Source organism: Perognathus longimembris, chromosome 5 (assembly GCF_023159225.1).
Source record: "Perognathus longimembris pacificus isolate PPM17 chromosome 5, ASM2315922v1, whole genome shotgun sequence".
Lineage (NCBI taxonomy): Eukaryota > Metazoa > Chordata > Mammalia > Rodentia > Heteromyidae > Perognathus > Perognathus longimembris.
In genome coordinates, this window is record NC_063165.1 from 40,456,525 (window position 1) to 40,476,052 (window position 19,528).

General features: G+C 40.0%; 1 protein-coding gene across 1 annotated transcript in view; it reads right to left on the minus strand.

The window, feature by feature from the left end:
- Ccdc80 (coiled-coil domain containing 80) overlaps positions 1-18,062 on the minus strand; it is a 34,795-nt gene extending 16,733 nt beyond the window's left edge. Inside the window, exons 1-3 of the mRNA XM_048346611.1 lie at positions 17,198-18,062; positions 14,914-16,841; positions 7,153-7,309 (exon numbers count right to left, since the gene is read on the minus strand). Coding sequence (XP_048202568.1) covers positions 7,153-7,309; positions 14,914-16,830 — 2,074 coding nt within the window. The 5' untranslated portion in view covers positions 16,831-16,841; positions 17,198-18,062. The remainder of the gene's footprint in view (positions 1-7,152; positions 7,310-14,913; positions 16,842-17,197) is intronic.
- Positions 18,063-19,528: the final 1,466 nt, after the last annotated feature.

A 19,528-nucleotide genomic window follows, 5' to 3' on the forward strand; every position in this document is an offset into this window, starting at 1 on the left:
AGTTTTAATTATAAAATGTCAATCCGTGATGTATCAGGCATAACGCTTCCACCTCTAACAGCTTCTTTCCTGTTGCATTAATGGTTTCACCTCTCAGTCCTGTCTCCATTAAAACCAATTCATTCACCAAGGTCTGATCCACTTCAGTTTCTCCCCCTGAGTCAGATGTTCCCTTTCTCCTGCAGCAGTTTGACATGGTGCAAACCAGTGTCTGCCTCCATCCATCACCTGAAACACTTGTTAAATTATAGTCCTTGGATCCAGAACATTTGAATCATAATCACTGGTGGTGAGGCCCAGAGATCTGCATTTTAACAAGTTTCATAAATAATTATTATACACTCTAAGGATAAAGAGCTACTTTCACAGAATCAAATTCAAAAGTGTGGCTAAGTATGAGTGGCTCAGACCTGTAATCCTAGCTACTCAAGAGGCTGAGGTCTGAGGATCTCAGTTCGAAGCCACCCAGGCAGGAAAGTCTGTGAAATACTTATCTCTAGTTAACTACTGAAAAGGTGTGGAGTTGTAGGTCAAGTGGTAGGGTGCTAGATTTGAGCATGAAAGCTCAGTGACAGTACACAGGCCCTTAGGTCAATCCCCATGACCACCATTTAAAAAGAAAAGATGTTTAACTAAACACATGAGAAGAAAAATGCAAATCAAATTACTCTACATTGATATCATTTCTCATGTATCATACTGGTCAAAAATTCAAACATTTAATCAAACTTGAATTATAGAGATTTTGAGGAACTAGCTATTTTTAAACATTGCTGGTAGGATTGCAAAATGACCCAATTTGTAATGGAGATAATATAGAATAGCCACCAAAACTAGACATATTTTCTGCTTGGTTCAATAATCTTACTTTTATGTTATTATAAAGCTTACACAAATTTTCATGGTTAGTAACCTTATGATATAATAACTATATGCTGTAAGTATAATAACAAAATAGATATGATAATAGTTTAAGTGTCTGGGGAAAGAATGATTAAACAAACCATGGTCAATGCTCACAGTGAGTTAATAAGAAATAGAGAGCTCTATAAGCTTGTAAGAGAATATCTTCAAAAATATTTTTAAAGTAAAAATCAAGATACAGGATCATACACACATAGTGTTTATATATAAAAAGAAATAGAATATAAAAACTTGTGTGTATTTGTATCTACATAAAGGGATAAACAAGAAATCGTAAAATATAGTTAGTCATGAGACACAGGCTCAGAAGCTTAAGATTTTCCTCTGCAAACCTTCTTATGTAGCTTTGACTTTAAAATCCAGAAAATGCATTGTTTGTTCAAAATTTTAAATAAAAAATAACTTTAGTAGGCCTATTACCTATCCAAAAGAAGCTCCTCATTTTCCAAAGGTCTGCTATTGATCAACTCACTGTTCAAAATTCTCTGGTATTTATAGCATCTTCTCTGATGGTGGCAATTAAAGGAGCTTATTCATCTACCACATTCTTCAAACACTTGTTTGGTATATTTAACTTAGGCACTTTCCCCTTCTTGATTGACAAGAGTTGATCCTGCCCCAGATATACCTGATGTCTGAGACATCAAGAGTGGTGGGATGGGGACAAGTGGAGCCAGTTAGGGTACAGGCTCTTTATCCTGTCTAGATTGATGGATAACACTTGGTAATGAAAGAAGAAATAAACACAGGGGTCATCACAGCCAGTGTTTGGACATCTGAGCATTCAATCACCCTCTCAACTCCTGGCAGCAGTGTCAAGACAGGGCAGCTTGTTGGGCATTGTTACTGTTAATAAACGGAGCAGCTGGAGATGAAGAGTAAAATTTCAATACTGCCTCAGAAGGAAACCTGAATTTGTGAATTTTATGAATCCTACTCATAGAAGTCTTCTCTGTTTAAAAAAATTCTAGTCCAGAATATCAAAGACATGAACTGTTTAGGCTGGAATCTATGCTACAAATATTATTTATAAAAATTACTTTGAACAAATCATTGTATATTTCTTATTCATACTAGCAGACAATAAATACTTAGTGTCTTCTTGTCCTTTGGATTTCACTTCCATCAAGTTTTGACTTTATTTTATCAATTACCATCAAACTCTCCTTTAAAACAAGATATTAAAGAACTTCCTTTGCTGCATAAAATGTTCCAGCCCTTACAGTTTGGGGATCAAACACCAGGGTCAAATACTTCGAATCTCTATACTTGCTTAACAGAACAAAAACAAAAAACTTTTACTGTGTCTCAGCAACTCACTTCTTTTCATTCTTTAATAAAGAACAATCATCCACCAACATCTTTCTATGTAAAACATTTTTATGTTCTGTCACCTCAACATATACATCAATATCCCTAAGTAAGAGTGACACTTTAAATGCTACTAATACTAACGAATGTATTTATGTGTTGGGCCATTTTAAGCTGGCAAAAACAAATGATCATTGGATTTGGCTCAAGAATAAATGCCTTTGGTTTTTAGTCTAGGGACTGAAACCTTAAGCTAAATTTCCTGGTGTTTGTAGGTACATCACCCATGGTCCAATGTCATGTAGCAACACGATAGGCATCTGTTTTCAAGGCCCAGTAAAAATCTGGGAAAGTATGAAGTGCTCAACTTATTTTTAAGGAAAAAATAAGGCTGTTGGGTGAATTTCCAGATGAAAATTGGACAAGACTGGGATATGGTTCACTGAGACCAGGTGTCATGCCAATTCTTTTTTCCCATGACTCCTAAGTCTTGGCTGAAACAGCTGCAGCCTTTCCCATAAGGGTAACTTGGGACACAACCGAAGGAGAAAAAAGACTTCCAGGAATGAGACAAGCAACAAAATAAATCCCCACCCACTGCAAATCAGGGCCAGACTGCCATTCAGGGAGGCAAATACACATTTCTCAATACCTGAGTTTCAATAAGCAGTAAAGAAAACCATCAGCCTCCATATTCAATCCAGATGTCTAGAAAACAGCAGAATCATTCTAAAAATTTGCCAACACAGCACCAGATGCCTATAATAAAAACATATAGAGGTTGTGGTAGAAGGTGTGGTGACTGTTCCAAACTCCTCTGATAGAAGGAATGAGAATACTTTGTGGGAGAGTTAATAGGTAGCACAGTCAACACAGGGAACACCTGGCCAAGAGAACTTTTATTACCAGCCAGCACCATTCTGTGTGCTAGATTGAATGCCTACTTCCTCACTGGACATCTGGAGTACAATTAGCCTGCTGGCTCATGCTACAATGTGAAACTCCAGGAAACCAATGGTTGAATCCTTGTTAACTACTAACCACAGTTTTATAGTATCAGTCTCTTTATCAGCAGGCATAGTAATGCGCTTTGATCTGGAAAAGCAATTGTGAGGGCTCATGAGCCAACATGCTATAATTTGCAGAAAGCAATTGCAATTATTTCGTCATTGTAGATGCTCTAGTGACAACTGTGATAGCTCATTGATGTCCAGATAACTGCCAGATCAAATGGTGATGATGATGATGATGGTGACAATAATAATGTCCATTATCAGGCAAATGTCAGTATATATTATCTTCTTTAATCTGTACCATAGACTGAAAAAGGTATGATTTTCTTCTAACATATAAGAGCTAACTTGCCTATGATCACACAATAAGTATGTTAACTCTGGGTTTCAGTGTTTGTCTCCAGATTCATCCATTTCTTTCATGTCTTTTACTTATATGATTACAGCTTATTGATTTCTTCTTCTTCTTTTTTGCTCGTCCTGGAGCTTGAATTCAGGGCCTGGGCATCATCCCTGAGCTTCTTTTGCTAAAGGCTAGCACTCTATCACCTGAGCCTCAGCACCACTTCTAGCATTTTTCTGTTTATGTGGTGCTGAGGAATCGAACCCAGGGTTTCATGCATGCTAGGCAAGAACTCTATCAGGAATCCGTATTCCCAATTCCTGCTTATTGCTTCTATTAATTTTTTGTTTTGTCTTTTTTATTCTTCCTTTCCAGTGTGCACTCAACTCAGGCATAACTGTCCACAAATCAATCATTAATCCACAATAATCTATGAGGGGCCATTGACAAGAGTGTGATTTACTTGTTCTTTGGCTGTTCCTGGGGACACTGTGTTAATGAAAGAGAATGCATAACTGAACATTTATTCCTAAATCCTAAAGCTCTCCTGTACAATTTGTGCTTGTAATTAACAATACAATATATTATAATTAAAATTTTTGTTCAGAGAGTAGATCATTAAATGTTCTGACCTCAATTTAAAACATACAATTTAAAAAGCTAGTCCATACTCAAGTGAAGTTGATATTATGACATAGTTATGATTGATACATGTTAATTTTTAACCAATATCATATATCATTAAAACCAGTGAGATCATGTGTTGTATGTACTTAATTAAATTTTAATTAATAGAGAAATATTTTATATCCTTTCAGGTGTTCTCAGGTGAAATATGTTATGAGATACATTCAGGATATATAAGTAATGTAATGTGAAGGAATAATGTAAAGGAATTCATTATAGGAAAACAAAAAAGTAGGGGATGGTTATAAAAAAAAGAGGCTCTTTTTTAAATTAAAGTTTAAAATTTTGATTCTTATTTGTCACCGTGCACCAATATCAACTCTATGTGGATCAAAAACCACAACATCAGACTTGAAACTTTGAAACTATTGCAAGATGGAGTAGAAGAAACATTAGAACTTATAGGCAGAGATAGATATGAACATTTTGAAAAAAGTCCCAAGAGCACAGCAAATTAGAGACTTGACAAGTGGGATTACATCAAAAGAAACAGTTTCTGCACAGCAATGGACATAGTTACTAAACTGGAAAGACAGTCAACAGAGTAGGAGAAAATCTTTATCAACAATGCATGCAAAATATATAAGGAAGTCAAAAAACTAGCTCTCCCAAAACATAATGAATCAGAAATGGACAAAGGAGCTAAAGAGAGACTTTTCTGAAGATGAAGCAAGAATGGTAAATAAATGCAAAAGAAAACACTCACTATTTCTGGCCATAAAGCAAATGCGAATCAAAGCAACTTTGAGATTCCATCTTACCCCAGTTAGACTTGCCAATGTCAAGAATTTAAACAAAAGCAAATGCTGGCAGTGATGTGGGGGAAAAAGAACCCTATTGCACAGTTGATGGGAATATAAAGGAGTACAGCCACTCTGGAAAGAGGTTTATAGGTTCCTCAAAAAGCTAAATGCAGAACTACCCTATGATCCAGCCATACCACTCTTGGGCATCTATCCAGAATACTACAAGTCATAATACAGTAATGACATTAGCACATCCATGTTCACTGCTGTACCATTCACAATAGCCAAGTTACAGAAATAGCCTAGATAACTTAGAGTAATGAGAGGATCAAAAAATATGGTACATATGCACAATGGAATTTTACTCATCTATTAGAGAGAAGAAGATTATATCATTTGCAAAGAAAATGGATGAACCTAGAACAAATCATGTGAAGTGAGGTAAACGAAACTCAGAGACACAAACAGTTTATGTTTTCTCTCAAATGTGGATACTAGATCTAAAATATAATTGGACATAATAACCTATACCAGATTCTAGGCATTTACACACAGTAAGACTGAAGGAGGATACCTCTAGTGGAGAAATCTAAAGGTATAACTCCTCTGAATATTTAAAATATTATTTATGAAAACAAATTCCAGGAAATGGAAACTTGTTTTGTTGGGGTTATTTCTGTGGTGGTGGTGATGGTGATAGTGGTGTTCTTTGTTTCTGCTTTGGGGTTTTAAATATTTTAGGAGGGACAGGGGTTTGCAGAAATGGGAGGAAGAAGGATAGACAAATGTAAGCATAGTGCTCAGTAGACACTGTGGAAAATGAACTACACAGTTGTAGGCAGGAACAGGAGGGGGAAACTGGGGGGAAGTGAATGAAGGGATAACATTGTCCAAAAGAGAAATATACTCATTACCTGACTTATGAAATGGTAACTTCTCTGTATAACAACTTCGTAATAACAATAACATTTTTTGTTTGTTTGTTTTGTTTTTTGCCAGTCCTGGGGCTTGAACTCAAGGCCTGAGCACTGTCCCTGGCTTCTTTTTGCTCAAGGCTAGCACTCTGCCACTTGAGCCACAGCACCACTTTCGACTTTTTCTGTATATGTGGTGCTGAGGAGTCGAACCCAGGGATTCATGTATACGAGGTGAGCACTTTACCGCTAGGCCATATTCCCAGCCCAATAACAATAAAATTATATTGAAAAATAAAGTTCTAGGGATATAATACTCATGAAAGAAACTGGTTGGAAGAGAAGGGGAGAATGATGATAGGAGTGACAATGATCAAGGTGCATTGCACTCATAAACTGACTTGTTGAATTCAAATACCTTTGCACAGTTACTGAAAGATAGTTTTTAAAAAGGAAAGAAAGAAAGGGAGGAGGGAAGGAAGGAGGGAAGGGAAGGCAAGGCAAGGGAGACACTGGCCAGGTCAGACTGGCTTTCTGAGTGTGAAGCTTCACTATTCTCAGTGAGTCTTGCAATCTTCCCAGGAAGCTGTTAAGAGTTAGATCTCAGCTGCCCAAGGCTGAGCTGTGTGCTCATGACCATCACATACATCATGAGGATGGAAAATCCCAAACTCAGCCAAATTCTTCAACTCTCCAAGAGAACTTGGGCATAGTTCAGTCCATATTTTTGGTGAGTTTTCATTTAGCTAAACAGCTTCTTTCAACTCCCGTTAAATTCCTTCTATGGGCTTGCCAAAGTCAAGTACTTCCAGGAGTCTGGCAGGTCCCCATGTGTGATGAGTCAACCCAACCATCAGGACAGAGGGAGATGCTCAGAAGTAAAAGCATCCAAGATCTAGAATGGGCTGGATACTTCTCTGATTCCTCTTCATACTCTTTTTCCTCTACTTCCTCTACTTTATTGATTTTCAAACAAGAGCAGTGTAAGACTGCATGCATTTTCTTTCCATTTTAAAGTCCTGAAAACTTAAGCCAAAATATCCATGGAATGTCTGCATAAATAGGTCAGCTAACTCACCTGTATAACCAACCACAGCCAAAGATCCCTCCGACACCTCAGTGTGCATTTAGATCCCCCAAAGACTTCAACCCTAATGTCTGTCCCACCTTAGATATGAGGGAAACAAGAACATAATTAAAAAACAAATGAGAACCTAGCTGGAAGTGGTCAATTTTCATGGTGCTGTTGTTGGCAGGACCGAAGATAGTGATCACGGAGATTTTCCTTGTGGCCATCTTGCAGAAACTCTCCAGGTATTCATCGCGCTGCTGCACATACATGTTATGCTCAGCCTTGGGAGCAGTGATCAGCTAGAGGTGGGTGAGGACAAGCAGATATTAATTCAGTGTTCACTTTACACGGAGGCAAAACCCAAAGCGATGACTTGGAAATAGAAGGCAACTCAACTAGACCATTCAGTTGAACCATCAGCAAACTTTTGTTGTTGTTTTTAATTACTCAGGACAGCTTCCAGTTTCTACTCTGTTTCATTATTTCATCATGTTGTCTTGGGTTTCCCATTTGTGAATTCCACACAGGAATTCTTATTTTTGCAAAGATGTTGAATGTTATATGCATGTCCTGCATACTGTAATTGTTTTACCAATGTCTGTCTTGCTTCATTTGGATCTCCATTCTCCTAAAGGCTAATCAGACATTGGTTGATTCAGTGGTTACATTTGTTCACATTCCACGTACTTGAGATAATTTCATAACTAGGCCTTGGATGCTGTGGAACATTGTATAGTTTAGAATTTGTAGTGGACAGGGGGTTTCTATAATGGCCACTTGGTATGCATTGGGTCACATAACTATATCATTCATTGTCATACTTACACAGTAGGTTCATCTCTAAATCAGACCTGGGATATTTCACCCACTTTGTCTTTCATCTTTGTGACTTTAGACTTCTGGAGAAAATGGGGAAAGGTGGTACAATTAAGAAATACTTTAATCACAAGTAATCTGAGGAACACATAAAACACGTTTCATTATTTTGGTTTAAATGAAGATCTCTCTCTTTTTAAGATCTTCTTACATTATCTCAAAATGTCTCACAGTTTGGGGTTTTTCTTTCTTTCTTAAATTAAACACCCCAAAGCTCCTGTATTCCCTCAATTTTTTTTGTGTGTGTGTGTTTTCTTTAGCTTTTGCCAACTTTAAAGATTTTCCTGAACAAAATCAGAAGTATGTCCCACACTTCCTAAATGGGAAAGTAGAATGCTGTTTACTCTGGAGGTGGGAGGATGTGGAATTTTTATTCTGATGATAACCAGGCTCTGTTTATCTCTTTGACACCAAATAGCTCACAGGCAAACGTTTACGATAACCACTGTCAATTTGCTCTGGATTCACTGAACTCAGAGGCAAGCCTCTATAAGTTTTTTTCTGTAAATAATTTCTCAAATCATACCATGTTTACTTTTATTAGACACTTTTCTATTTATCCACCTAATCATATTAAAAAATCTGAAGTTTGTATCTACTATTTGACATTTTTCACCATGATACTAACTTTTTCCAAATCTTTAAAGACAAATCATCAATCGATTTGGTCCCAACTTGATCTACTTATTTTTTTCTGTCAGATTGGTTTATTGTGGTTTGCAGGCTTCCCCTGCAAGGCATGCTCTATGCCTAACAAAATGTTCTCCCTCAAGGAAATTCAAATGTAAATGTATTCAATAACTTTTTTTTCCAGTATTGGATATTGAACTCAGGTAGCTGGGAAAACAGGCAAGCGCTAATGCACCTAGCCATTGATTGAATAGCTTTTGGGTAGAACATTATCAAATGTTTTCAGGATCTTTAAAAAAAATTCTCTTGCTCTCTTTTTTGATCTATTATTTTAAACAGACATTCTCAACTCATTTTTTTTAATTTTGTGTTTTTATGTCTGTTCAGACAGTTGTAGTAGCTAGGAAGTATTTGCTTAAAAAGTGTAATTCCCAAGGAGAAAGAAATAATAAAAACTTTCCTAAATGTATTCATTTAGTTACACTTGACCTTTAAAAATTACTTAAAGTGACTGGAAAAAAAAAAGATATAGTGATGGTATTTGGGGATTGTTTTAGATTGTTTAAATTAGTTGTCTGGTTATTGAGATGCGAAATTGAATCTAGAAGTTGCATTTTAGCTTACTTTTGTTTGTTTTTTCTTTCTGGCTCTTCTTTATTCATAAAGACGATTTTAAACTAACAAAAATGTGTGTTTAACTGGTAACATGAAACAGTGAAGACAAAGAACAGCAAAAAATATTCACTGTTAATGATTTTAGATTCTTTAAAATCTGTTAAGGAGAAACACATACTTAGAGAGAAAAGAATTCCCAGGACAGCTTCCCAGATGACTGACACTTGCTTCTGCAGCTTAGAATCCACACACAGGTTTCATTTCACCGGCTCATACTTTTCCATACACCTTATGCTGTCCGCAGACAGACCATGATATGACCACATTCTGAGTTTTCAAAGCCTCTTCTAGTCTTCTCCTCCCCCAGGGTGTGTATAATTCAGAATTTCAGACCATGTATAATTACAGATAAGCTCTTTCTCTCCTGCACAGCAACTTCTTTTCCGTAGTTGTGTGCACAGAAGTGTCAGGCCCTGGATACCCAGCAGGAATTTCAAATAAATAAAAACCTGATGCTTATTTTCACTTCTAGCCTTTGCCCAGGGATGCCTCAACCCAAGGGGTAGCATTTATTTTGCATGACTCATTTCCTGGCTTCAGCCCTCTAGGATCCCATCACAGGCTCCCTATTGCTAATGCTACTCTTATTACTCCCTTAAACCTTTTTTACTCTTAACCGCCAGACCAGTCTAAATGATGAAATGAAAGCAATCTTGGCCAGGTGGCAAGATTGAAAGAATGGTGGCAGTCCAAGTCGAAAGACTGACATTTTTGTCCTAATTCAACCCGTTGCTGACCTACAACCTTATTAATCTTGTGAATCTCAGCTTTGCCATCTTTACCACACAGCTGTTTCCATACCTACTTCATAGAGTTGCAAGAATTGAGCGATATGTGTGTACAAACAGTGTGCACCCCAACATGTGCATGCTTGCTGACTCTAATTCACCCACTTTCTTCCTAACTCATATGTCTTTTCCCATCACCACAACTCAGTGGAAGGAGGAAGCTTCTTTTAACTATATAGCTCTAGAGGTCTTCCCACTTCACATAGAATTTATGTATTTCCTTGATTTATTATTGTATTTTATATTAACATCAAATTCCCTGAGACACTGAAGCTTTACTCTCTGTTACTCTCCTGCAAATGGTGGAGGGATAATACTGGCACATATACCTCAATCTACAGAGATCACTCCATCCCAGGGAAGTCGGGGGTGGGGGTGGGGGAATCAGGAGCACTGGGATCTTTGGTTATGATGTCTAAATGTAGCTAATTGGAGAGACCTCTCTCTAATGTTTAATCTTTTCCTCAAATTTACACAGGAAAAAAATAAAGGAAGCTGATCATTGGACACCCTTCAGGAACTCTTTCCCTATGTATCTTGACATCTCCAACACATCAATTGTTTGGGCTTTTTTGTTGGTTTGTTTGGCAGCATTTCAAAGAGTGTTTAAAAAGGAAAATATTTCCAGGCTCTACTTCCTAAAAAACACATCCTAGAACTTCTCAGCAAACAAACTCTGTCACTTGGCTTTCTTCCAGTCTGATAGCAATAAATAAATGAGCATATATCATGCTTGTATAATTGTATTGTGGTCTTTTGCATGGCCCTGTTTCAACTGGTGTGTAGGTCCAATGAGCCCCTGAGAAGGATGCCTGTTGTATAAGTAAAATGAATGAACACGGAAGGGAGGATGCTAGGAGGAAGATAATTAAGCATGCAGATTATTGTAAATACTGAGTTAAGCTCAAAACACTAGAAATTTTTTACAAGATCCTGAAAAACAACTTTCAAACTAGTAGTTGGTCTTGTAAAGCAGAGCCATTAATCCCTTTCTAAAATGAAGCGGGTTGTCCTCCAAATATCTAAGTCTCTGATGTAAGGTTGAAAATATTAACACATTTCAATTACAGGAGACTCAGTCGTGGAAGAAAGCATCAACTTATACTTGGATTTGTGCAGTTCAGTGTCTTGAGGTCCCTTGGTAATGAGTAGCAGGTGGGTTACAGAATACCAAATAATGGCTTGCCAGCTATACTGCACAGAGTTCAAGGTTTCTTTAATAAACAACTTATCTACACTGTCACCACACTGAATGTCAAGCATTTTCAGGGTTAGGCTAAGTGGGATTCGTTCACTCTTCTTAACAGAGTACTTAAAAAATTAAAGTTGAGGTGGAAGAGAACTAGCTGGGTAGTAAAGACAAATTATCCATTTGAACTTAGCACAATATGTTGACGTGACACTTCCTATATCCTACCAGAAATCCTGGTAATTCAGCATTCAAAATGAATTTTAAAATTCATATTTACTAACTAAACTAAATGGTTCCTCACTATCCCCTTCATTTTATGGTATGTGCCACAGAAAGATGACATCCACTGAAAGACAGAATGGGAGTATGCCTCAAGCTTGACTTTAGAAATCCACCTGACACAGTTCTAATGTTAGCTTTGTGATATATTAGCCATTCATCTTAGATAGATTCCTCAGTCTCTCTAAGATTCTTTTTTCTCTCCTGTCAGGCAGGGTTAATAAGTCATTACTCAACAGATTGCAGTGAGAATTAAAACATACTGTCTCCACAAAGTACCTGCATACATGATGTGATTATTTTCGGTGACAGGCTGAGGGGCAGGGGGCTGAAAGATTGAACTCTCACTTGGTAATAGTACATATGGTTCTATCTGCAATGTCCTTGAAATTTTCTAGAATGCCGTTGGCCCAAACACAAAGTCTACCATTGCTGCCAGGATTAAATAACTGGCTAAGTAGCAATTAGATGATGTTTCCACATCTAAAGAATGGTATAAATTAACTCAAAGCAGCAAGTGTTTAAAGTTAAGTTATACTCCAGCATCAGGGAAATGAAAACCTCATTTCTTAGAGTAAGCTGTAGAATGTAAACCTGCTCTTTTGTACACTGGGTCAAATTGAAGCCAGTTAAGGTAAGTGTTTTCAGCCAAACTTAAACATCTTGACAGTGCTAAGCCTTAATGAATATCAATTTAATCATGGAATTTCCTGAATAACGTCAGCAGACATTGATGGAAAAACTGAGTGGAAAAAGGATTAATGGTATCAGTAATGTCTTTCACACCAAAACATTGATCTCCTCCGTCTGGTGAAACATTTTTCCTTTGTCTTTGTTTTTATAGCATGTTCATTTCATCTAGTTTTTTTAATCTCTTCTTATTTCATACATCATTAGTTTTTCAGAAAGCACATTTCTGATATGATCACCAGCTGGTCTCAGGCAGGACTGATAGACTGAAATGCCTCCTGTTGGTATTCTCTTTCTAATAACAAACCTGATTCTCTGGCTAAGTCCAAAGAGCCAGCACTGCCAGGAGCAATTCCAGCTGGTTTCTGTTTTGCCTCACATGACATCAGCAAAAGCTGTCATCTGAGCTTCATTTGCTAGAAATTTATGACCAGGGATACTGTTAAAAGCAGAAAAGACCCAGCTGAGCTGGGTAAAGAAAAGGGAGAAAGCAAAAGCATGACTAAGATCAGGGATACAATATGAAAACCTTTTTCTTTTGACTCACAAAAGTAGGGGCAATGGAAGTATTTGCCAGACGGGTGCACAATTACAATCCTGACATTTTACCCATGATTATTTCGTCCGTGTTTAAAACTTGGCCCTGAGAAACACTTTGCTTGCCTTGTTGACTAAGTGGGCAGAGTTGGGTGATGTGCTATAGTGGGCTGGAAAATGTCCCAGGTACTCAGGAGCAATAAAGCTTTCCCACGCTCTCCAGTTCCCCTAACAAACATCCATGTACCAGATAGTTATCTACTCTGAAATCAGTAACTTTTTAAATTCTAATTGGAACATTCCCATTTCCATTAATGTACTTTAGTACAGAAATACTGAAGTATTTAAGGAGCTATTAAACCGCTAAGATATTTAGCTAATCATCTGGTAAAATTGTACAATTAAAGATCTTTATAGCAAAGAGGATGGAAATGTAGCTCAATGATAGACTGCTTGCCTAGCATAGTCAAACACCTGGGTTCAATTCCCAGGACTATAAAAAATTGTAAGGACATATTAAGTGTACATGACACCACACACACACACACACACACACACACACACACACAGAATCCTTAGAAACACCTGAAGTTTAGACTTTGTTCTAATCCTTACCTCCACTGTTGATGAAAACTGAGAAGAAAATCTGAGATTTTTCTACACAGAATGAACACTACAAAGATCTCTACTCTGGTTAACATTTCAAAACTTGGCATTTAATTTTTTTGAAATGATAGACAAATGTGTACCAGAGTCTCTCAGCCCAAAATATGAGTCCAAATTTAGGTAGGTCAGACTGCAAAAACTAAAGACCCTCAAAAGAATTCCATGAGATGAGAGAACCTTCTCTTTTACAGGGTGAATGCATTCAGCTTGTGAGTTCAGTAGAACAGGTGCTGTCACATCTCCCCATTCCTGACTCACACTAACCAACGTTAATTTATTAATATTTCACTGTGATCCATTTGTAACATGCTATTTTCTACTTTGACAGCCTGGAGAAAAGCATTAAGAGACCAGGGACAAAAAAAAATTGAAGTAATCCTATATAGGAGCAACTGGAAAAATGGAGAAATGAAAGAGCCACCTTCATGTTACTGAGGACAACTGCCCTTCTATTTAGGATCGGCTTATTCCTGCCCAAAGCTCCTCTTAGATTTCACTAGCTCCTGTTGGAGAGTAGCAAGTAATGAAACAAAGAGTGTAATAAGATGAATCTATGATTCATTCAGCCCTAGTGGCAATCGGAAGCACAGGAAAAATAGTAGAGCCTGCTAGTCTCCTTTTACACACACACACACACACACACACACACTCACTCACACACACACACCCCCTTCATTCACTTACTTGGTAGGGCCTGATATCTAACTCCAAATTCAGATGCATCTCTAGGGTACTGGAAGTCAGAATAATTAACCCAGTTCCCCATGCTCTTTTGGCTCTGGTTAGTAGTTTGGCAGCGATTAAAGGAGGTAGCCTTGATGGGAGAATATTTTCTGCTTGATGATTTTAAAAGCATCCCTGAGAAGACACTGTGTGAAAGGAAATGTACTCATTGCCTGACTCATGTAACTCTACTCTCTCTGCATGTATAAAGTACATTTAAATAAATACATAGTTTAAATAAAGTACATTTTAAAAAATCAAATAATAGAATGAAAAGACTTCCTGAGAGAGTTCCACCAACCAAGACCCTTCCTTCTTTCAATCAAGCCCTCTCTCTTCCTAGGATGACTCTTTGAGCCTTCCAGTGTTGATTTAGTTCTAATGAAGGAGAGAGAAAAAGGCAAGCCTGACATACTCTCCACACACATGCCTCTACCTCCTAAATTCCAACAAAGAGAAGTACCTATCCTGAGTTGGGATACAACCAATGTAATCCATGCAGGCAACTCCTACACTCTTATTCTTTTAATTCGATCAAAGGCAAGCTGTGTTCCCAAATAGTTTTTGGAAAACTGCTGCAGGAATTGGTGGGTCTAATGCAATTGAGAGGAAGCTGACTGCAGGTGTTTTCCCAGGGCCAAGGACTTGCACCCATGGACTCTATATATCATCAGGCCATGACTTGTGTGCATAAAGGATGCTACTGGCCTGGTTGTCCTTTCTAGCCAAACTTCCCGAGCATTCACCATCAGCCAGGCATCTATCAGTGTGCTTTTGCAAAACAAACCAGACAAGCAAGAGCAAGCATGCCCACCTCAGCCCACAGAACAACACAAAGATTACTTACAAGGAGCCTTCGTTTGCCTTCAAAGGACCCCAGCAGGTCAGTCACTGATTTCCTGGGACTCGGAGATGGCTGCTTCGGAGATGGCTGCTTCGAAGTGGGTTTCTGATAGCCACCTTGCTCTGTTTTCCCTGCTTTTTTCTTCTTACTCTTCTCTTTCTCTTGCTTGCTTTTTTTCTCAGCCTTCTTCATTTGCTTCTCACTCTTGAGCAACCTGTCTGCTTTCTCATTCCTTGCCTTTTTTTTCTTCTCTTTCTCAGGTTTCGGAAGCTTGTCATGTTTTTTAGACTCCTTTGCACTTTGGGAAGGCGTGTTCGAGACCTGTGACTCCTCCTCCAGCTGAGCAACAGTAGGCCTACTCAGGTCATACTTATCCTCATACTCATTGCTAAGAACTTTGTCCTGGGCCTTCTTTTTGGGAGGTTTCCCCTTGGTTGGCTTGTGAGAACTTGGCACGACATTTGGGTCTTGGTGGCCATGTTCCCTCCTGTCTGTGCGGTTGTCCCTGAAACGGCCCTGTCCTACAGCCCTTGTGGGAGCCCAGATGGTGGTGGGAGGTGCCACTGTGAAAGATTCAAAGCTGGTGGCCTTGCCAGGTTTCCGGGTGGCCTGGGGCCTCTCCCTCTGCTGTTCCTTCCTAGGTAGAGGGTACAGATTCTCTGACACTGGAGATCCCCTGGCAGTGGGCACCTCTCCTGTTGCAGGTGGCCTGTGGGAGGTTGAGATGGGGTGTACCTGGGGGGTCCAAGGCCTCTGGGTGGTCGGAAAGGTGGTGGTGGTGGTGGTGGTGGTGGTAGTGGTGGTGGTAGGTCTTGCAGCTACTGTTACTACCCGGGCTGTGACCCTTGCGGCTGTTGTGGCTGGAACAGGAAGAAGGGTGGTGGCCCTTGGGGTGGGTGGTGGAGAGGGAGTAACTGCCTTGGTGGTAGCCAATTTTCTCATCACCTTTACCCGTGGTTCTCTAGTTGGGGGGATTTGTGCTTTCCTCTGGTCGTCTTTTGTCTTTTCACTGCCCAGGCTTGGCCTTCCTGCTCCTTCCCCATCATTCCCCTCCTCCACCACCTGGCCCTCTACCCCAGAGGCCTTACACTTTTGGACAAAACCCTTCTGTCTGATCTTCTCTATTCTGCGGATAGGGCCTTGGTCAATGACCTCATACATAGCCTCCAGTCTGACTGGGTAAGGGTAGCGCTCCTCCACCTGTAGTGTCTTCTTCAGGAGTACCATGCTAAACTTGCCCTTCTCCAGTTTCAGGAAATTCATGAGCTTTGGGATGAGGCTGGGATCCAGGGGCTGCTCCAGGATTTGGCCCTCACTAGTGATTCTTCGCACTTTGCTCTCCTCCTCACCTGCCTGGTGGAACAGCACGATCTGCTGGATGTGCCTCTCCGCCAGCTCGCAGTACACATCATCCTTCAGGAGGCTCATCATGAGGCGGTAGTAGCCTTCTGAGGCATGAGGGGCTGAGATGACCCACACCCTGTTCTTCCCCGCAAAGCTGGCAAGGATGTTGGGAGAGCTGGACCCAGAGGGGAGACGTAACATTCTTGACCGAGTTGAGGATCCCTCATCTCGGACCATCTCTCGAGAGGCACTTCTGGCTGTGGGCCTCAGCTCAGGTCTCACAGGGTCCCCGTGGATGCTCAAAGGGGTTGGTAGCACCATTGGGCGAGCTAGTCTCAATACTGGCACACTCTTCCTTCTTGGGAGAGGATGGAGGTTTGGCTCTTCCACAGTGGACCTGTCCATTCCACGAGACCTTCCTGTGTGCCTCAGAAACCGAGCTGGTCTACTGCTGGGGGCAGAGACTGAGGACACTTTCTGACCTCCTCTATTGGTGGCAGGGGCTTGAGGTTCTGATGCACATACCAGCCACATTGCCATCAGCATGGTCAAACAGGGTCCCATTCTCCACAGCATTGTGTAATCCACTTTGGGGAGGCAGAGGGGTCATAAGCCAGAAAGGGGAGAGGAGGAAAATGAAAAAAGATGGTTAAAATGCTACAGAAGGAAAAAGGAAGGTGATCAGAGAAGGGAAAAGAGAATGATGAGATCCTGTGATTTTTAAGCTCCTGTGACTTGTCAGTGCTGAGCAGAGACAGTTACATTAATCAGGAAATCCAACTTAGTTTCCCCAGTCAGTGTGCTTACACTGTTTGAACTAACTCTGTGGATGCCCCAGAGAACTAAGCATATTAATTCTTCATATTGAACATTTACAACATTGTATTCCTTCAAATAAACAACAAAGAAACAAACACACCAAACACTGGCATGACACACTTACATAGTGGCTTACAGAGATGGAATGCAGAGGTTTTTCTAAAGAAATCTGAAGTTCGGTTCCCAGGACAGTTTCTAGACGAACTCCTCCTCACAGCCCTCTGTCTCCTGGTGGAGGTTAAGCAATTACAGAAGAGGTGGGCTGCAAGTCCAGTTTGCAAAGAAGCACCCAGCCTGTCCTGGTTTGAGAGCGGAGCTGACTCGTTTCTTCCTGAATGTGTCTTTTCACGTCCTAGACCAGTAAGATGAGGTGGAAGGAGCTGTCCTTGTAAGTCTTTGTATCTCCATTTGTCTGCAGTTTCTCCTTGGTCTTGTGGGTCTCTGCGTGCCAGTTGCTTGTGGCGCCTCAGACGTCCCTTAAAGTGGAGTCCTGGTGAGTTCTGAAATCTCACTCTCTCACTCTTTCTCTCCTCTTAAGAGTCCCTGGATCCTTCTTATCACCCTTTCCCCCACAGTCTGGCTCAGTCCCTTTGTTTCCGGGAGTAAAAGCGCTGGGATTAATATGTTTTCCAGGCAGAGAGAGAGAGAGAGAGAGAGAGAGAGAGAGAGAGAGAGAGAGAGAGAGAGAGAGAGAGAGAGAGAGAAACAGGAATGTGATGTTAAAAAAAAGACTTTTTCCCTCCTTTTCCTTTGCTTCTCTCCTCCTTTTATTTCTCCCCACCTTTTTTTCTTCCTCTTTTTCCTTCTCCTTATTTTCTTCTTCTTCCTCTTGACTTGATTCAGTCCCAGAAATGTCAGAACTCCTTCAGTGTTGCTCCAAACCAAACTCAAACAACAGCAGCCACTGGAAACCAAAGAAACTTCACTAAGAATTTAACAGATCAGCAAAGCACGCCGTCTTCCCATTTCAGCATATCGAAAAAGAGAGAAAAGGGAGAGGGCTGTACTTTGGGCTGGGGGAAAGTTTTGAAACTCTACACATCACCATAAATCACTTCAGAATAGGATGACTAAGGATTTAACCCCTTCCATACCAAGTAATCAGGGTGCTTTCTCTTCCTGTTTGTTCTCATATTGTACTTTTAAAGGGGAGAAATTATCAGATTTCTGCATCTAGATGCTTGGTTTTCCTGAAGCCAGAGAGATACTCATTTGGGCCAGGGTACTGGACTATGCACACAGACAGTATACATCTATTTATAGTTCCATATATATTTTTTATCTCTTTCTCTCTGCTTTATGCTTTGAGTTTGAGCTTGGAAAAACCCATGGAAAACATGACTGAGTTGTTTTTACATTACGTTAATTGAGGCTCATATTACTGTGTTCTTGGTCTTAGTTTCTCCTTGGCACAGATGGAAGCTGGTAAAAGGTTGGAAATGAAGGCAATGGCTGCAGTCCCCTGAGACTGTGGTTGGATGTTACATCAGGAAACAGACTTTCTGGTTTCTAGCTTCATTGCTTCAGGATAGAGATGCTAGACAAAGGGCTTTCCTGGAGGTCTTGAGTTGGTGTGTGTGTGTGTATGTGTGTGTACTCACATGTATGCATGCACATTTGTATGAATATATTGGAATATTCTGCACTAGAGAGACTTTGGGTATTTGGAGGGCTTTAGATAAGCCTTACAATTACTCATGTCAGGTTCCAAAGGAGCTATGAACTTCACCTGCTGGGTCTACCTCGAGGACTCAGCTTTTCGAGGGGAGGGAAAGTGCCTCAGATTTTAGGTATTTCTTCCAGCTTCTTCAAGGCAGCATTAACTACCACTGATGTGGCAATCAGAATCCTCCCTGGAGGCTAGGACACAAGGTTAGCACTTTGTACTGGTTAAAACCTCATCCCCTACGTCCATACCACCCTGAACGTGCCCGAAGCTAAGCAGGGTCAGGGCTGGTTAGTACTTGGATGGGAAGCTTCAACCCTTGACCAATCCCATCATTCTTCATCCTCCTGTCACATCTGCCTTTCCTTCACACCCTCTCCAAGCTCAGGATTGGGGAAGTCCTATAATGTATGTTGAATGTAGGACCCCCAGCTTGTAGCTTGAAGTCCCAGAAGGAAGATACTCCTATCATGACTCAGCTCAGACTCTTCTGAATATGGTTACAGTGGAGACAATTTCCATTGTCATGGAATCCACGGGTTAAATTGATCAAATGCTTTGTGCGCATGCTCTCCATTATTTACTAAGGTGTTCCACATTATTTCTTATTAGGTCATTTCCTTCATCATTTTTTTTTCTTTTCTTTGTTTCTTCTCCCTACTAATAACAACTAGCATTGACTGAGCATTTCTGTGGGCTTGAAAGGTTCACATACTCATTTCTTTAACTCCCACATTATCCCTAATAGATAATAAGATGAGCCTACAGACAGATGGAAACTAAGATTAT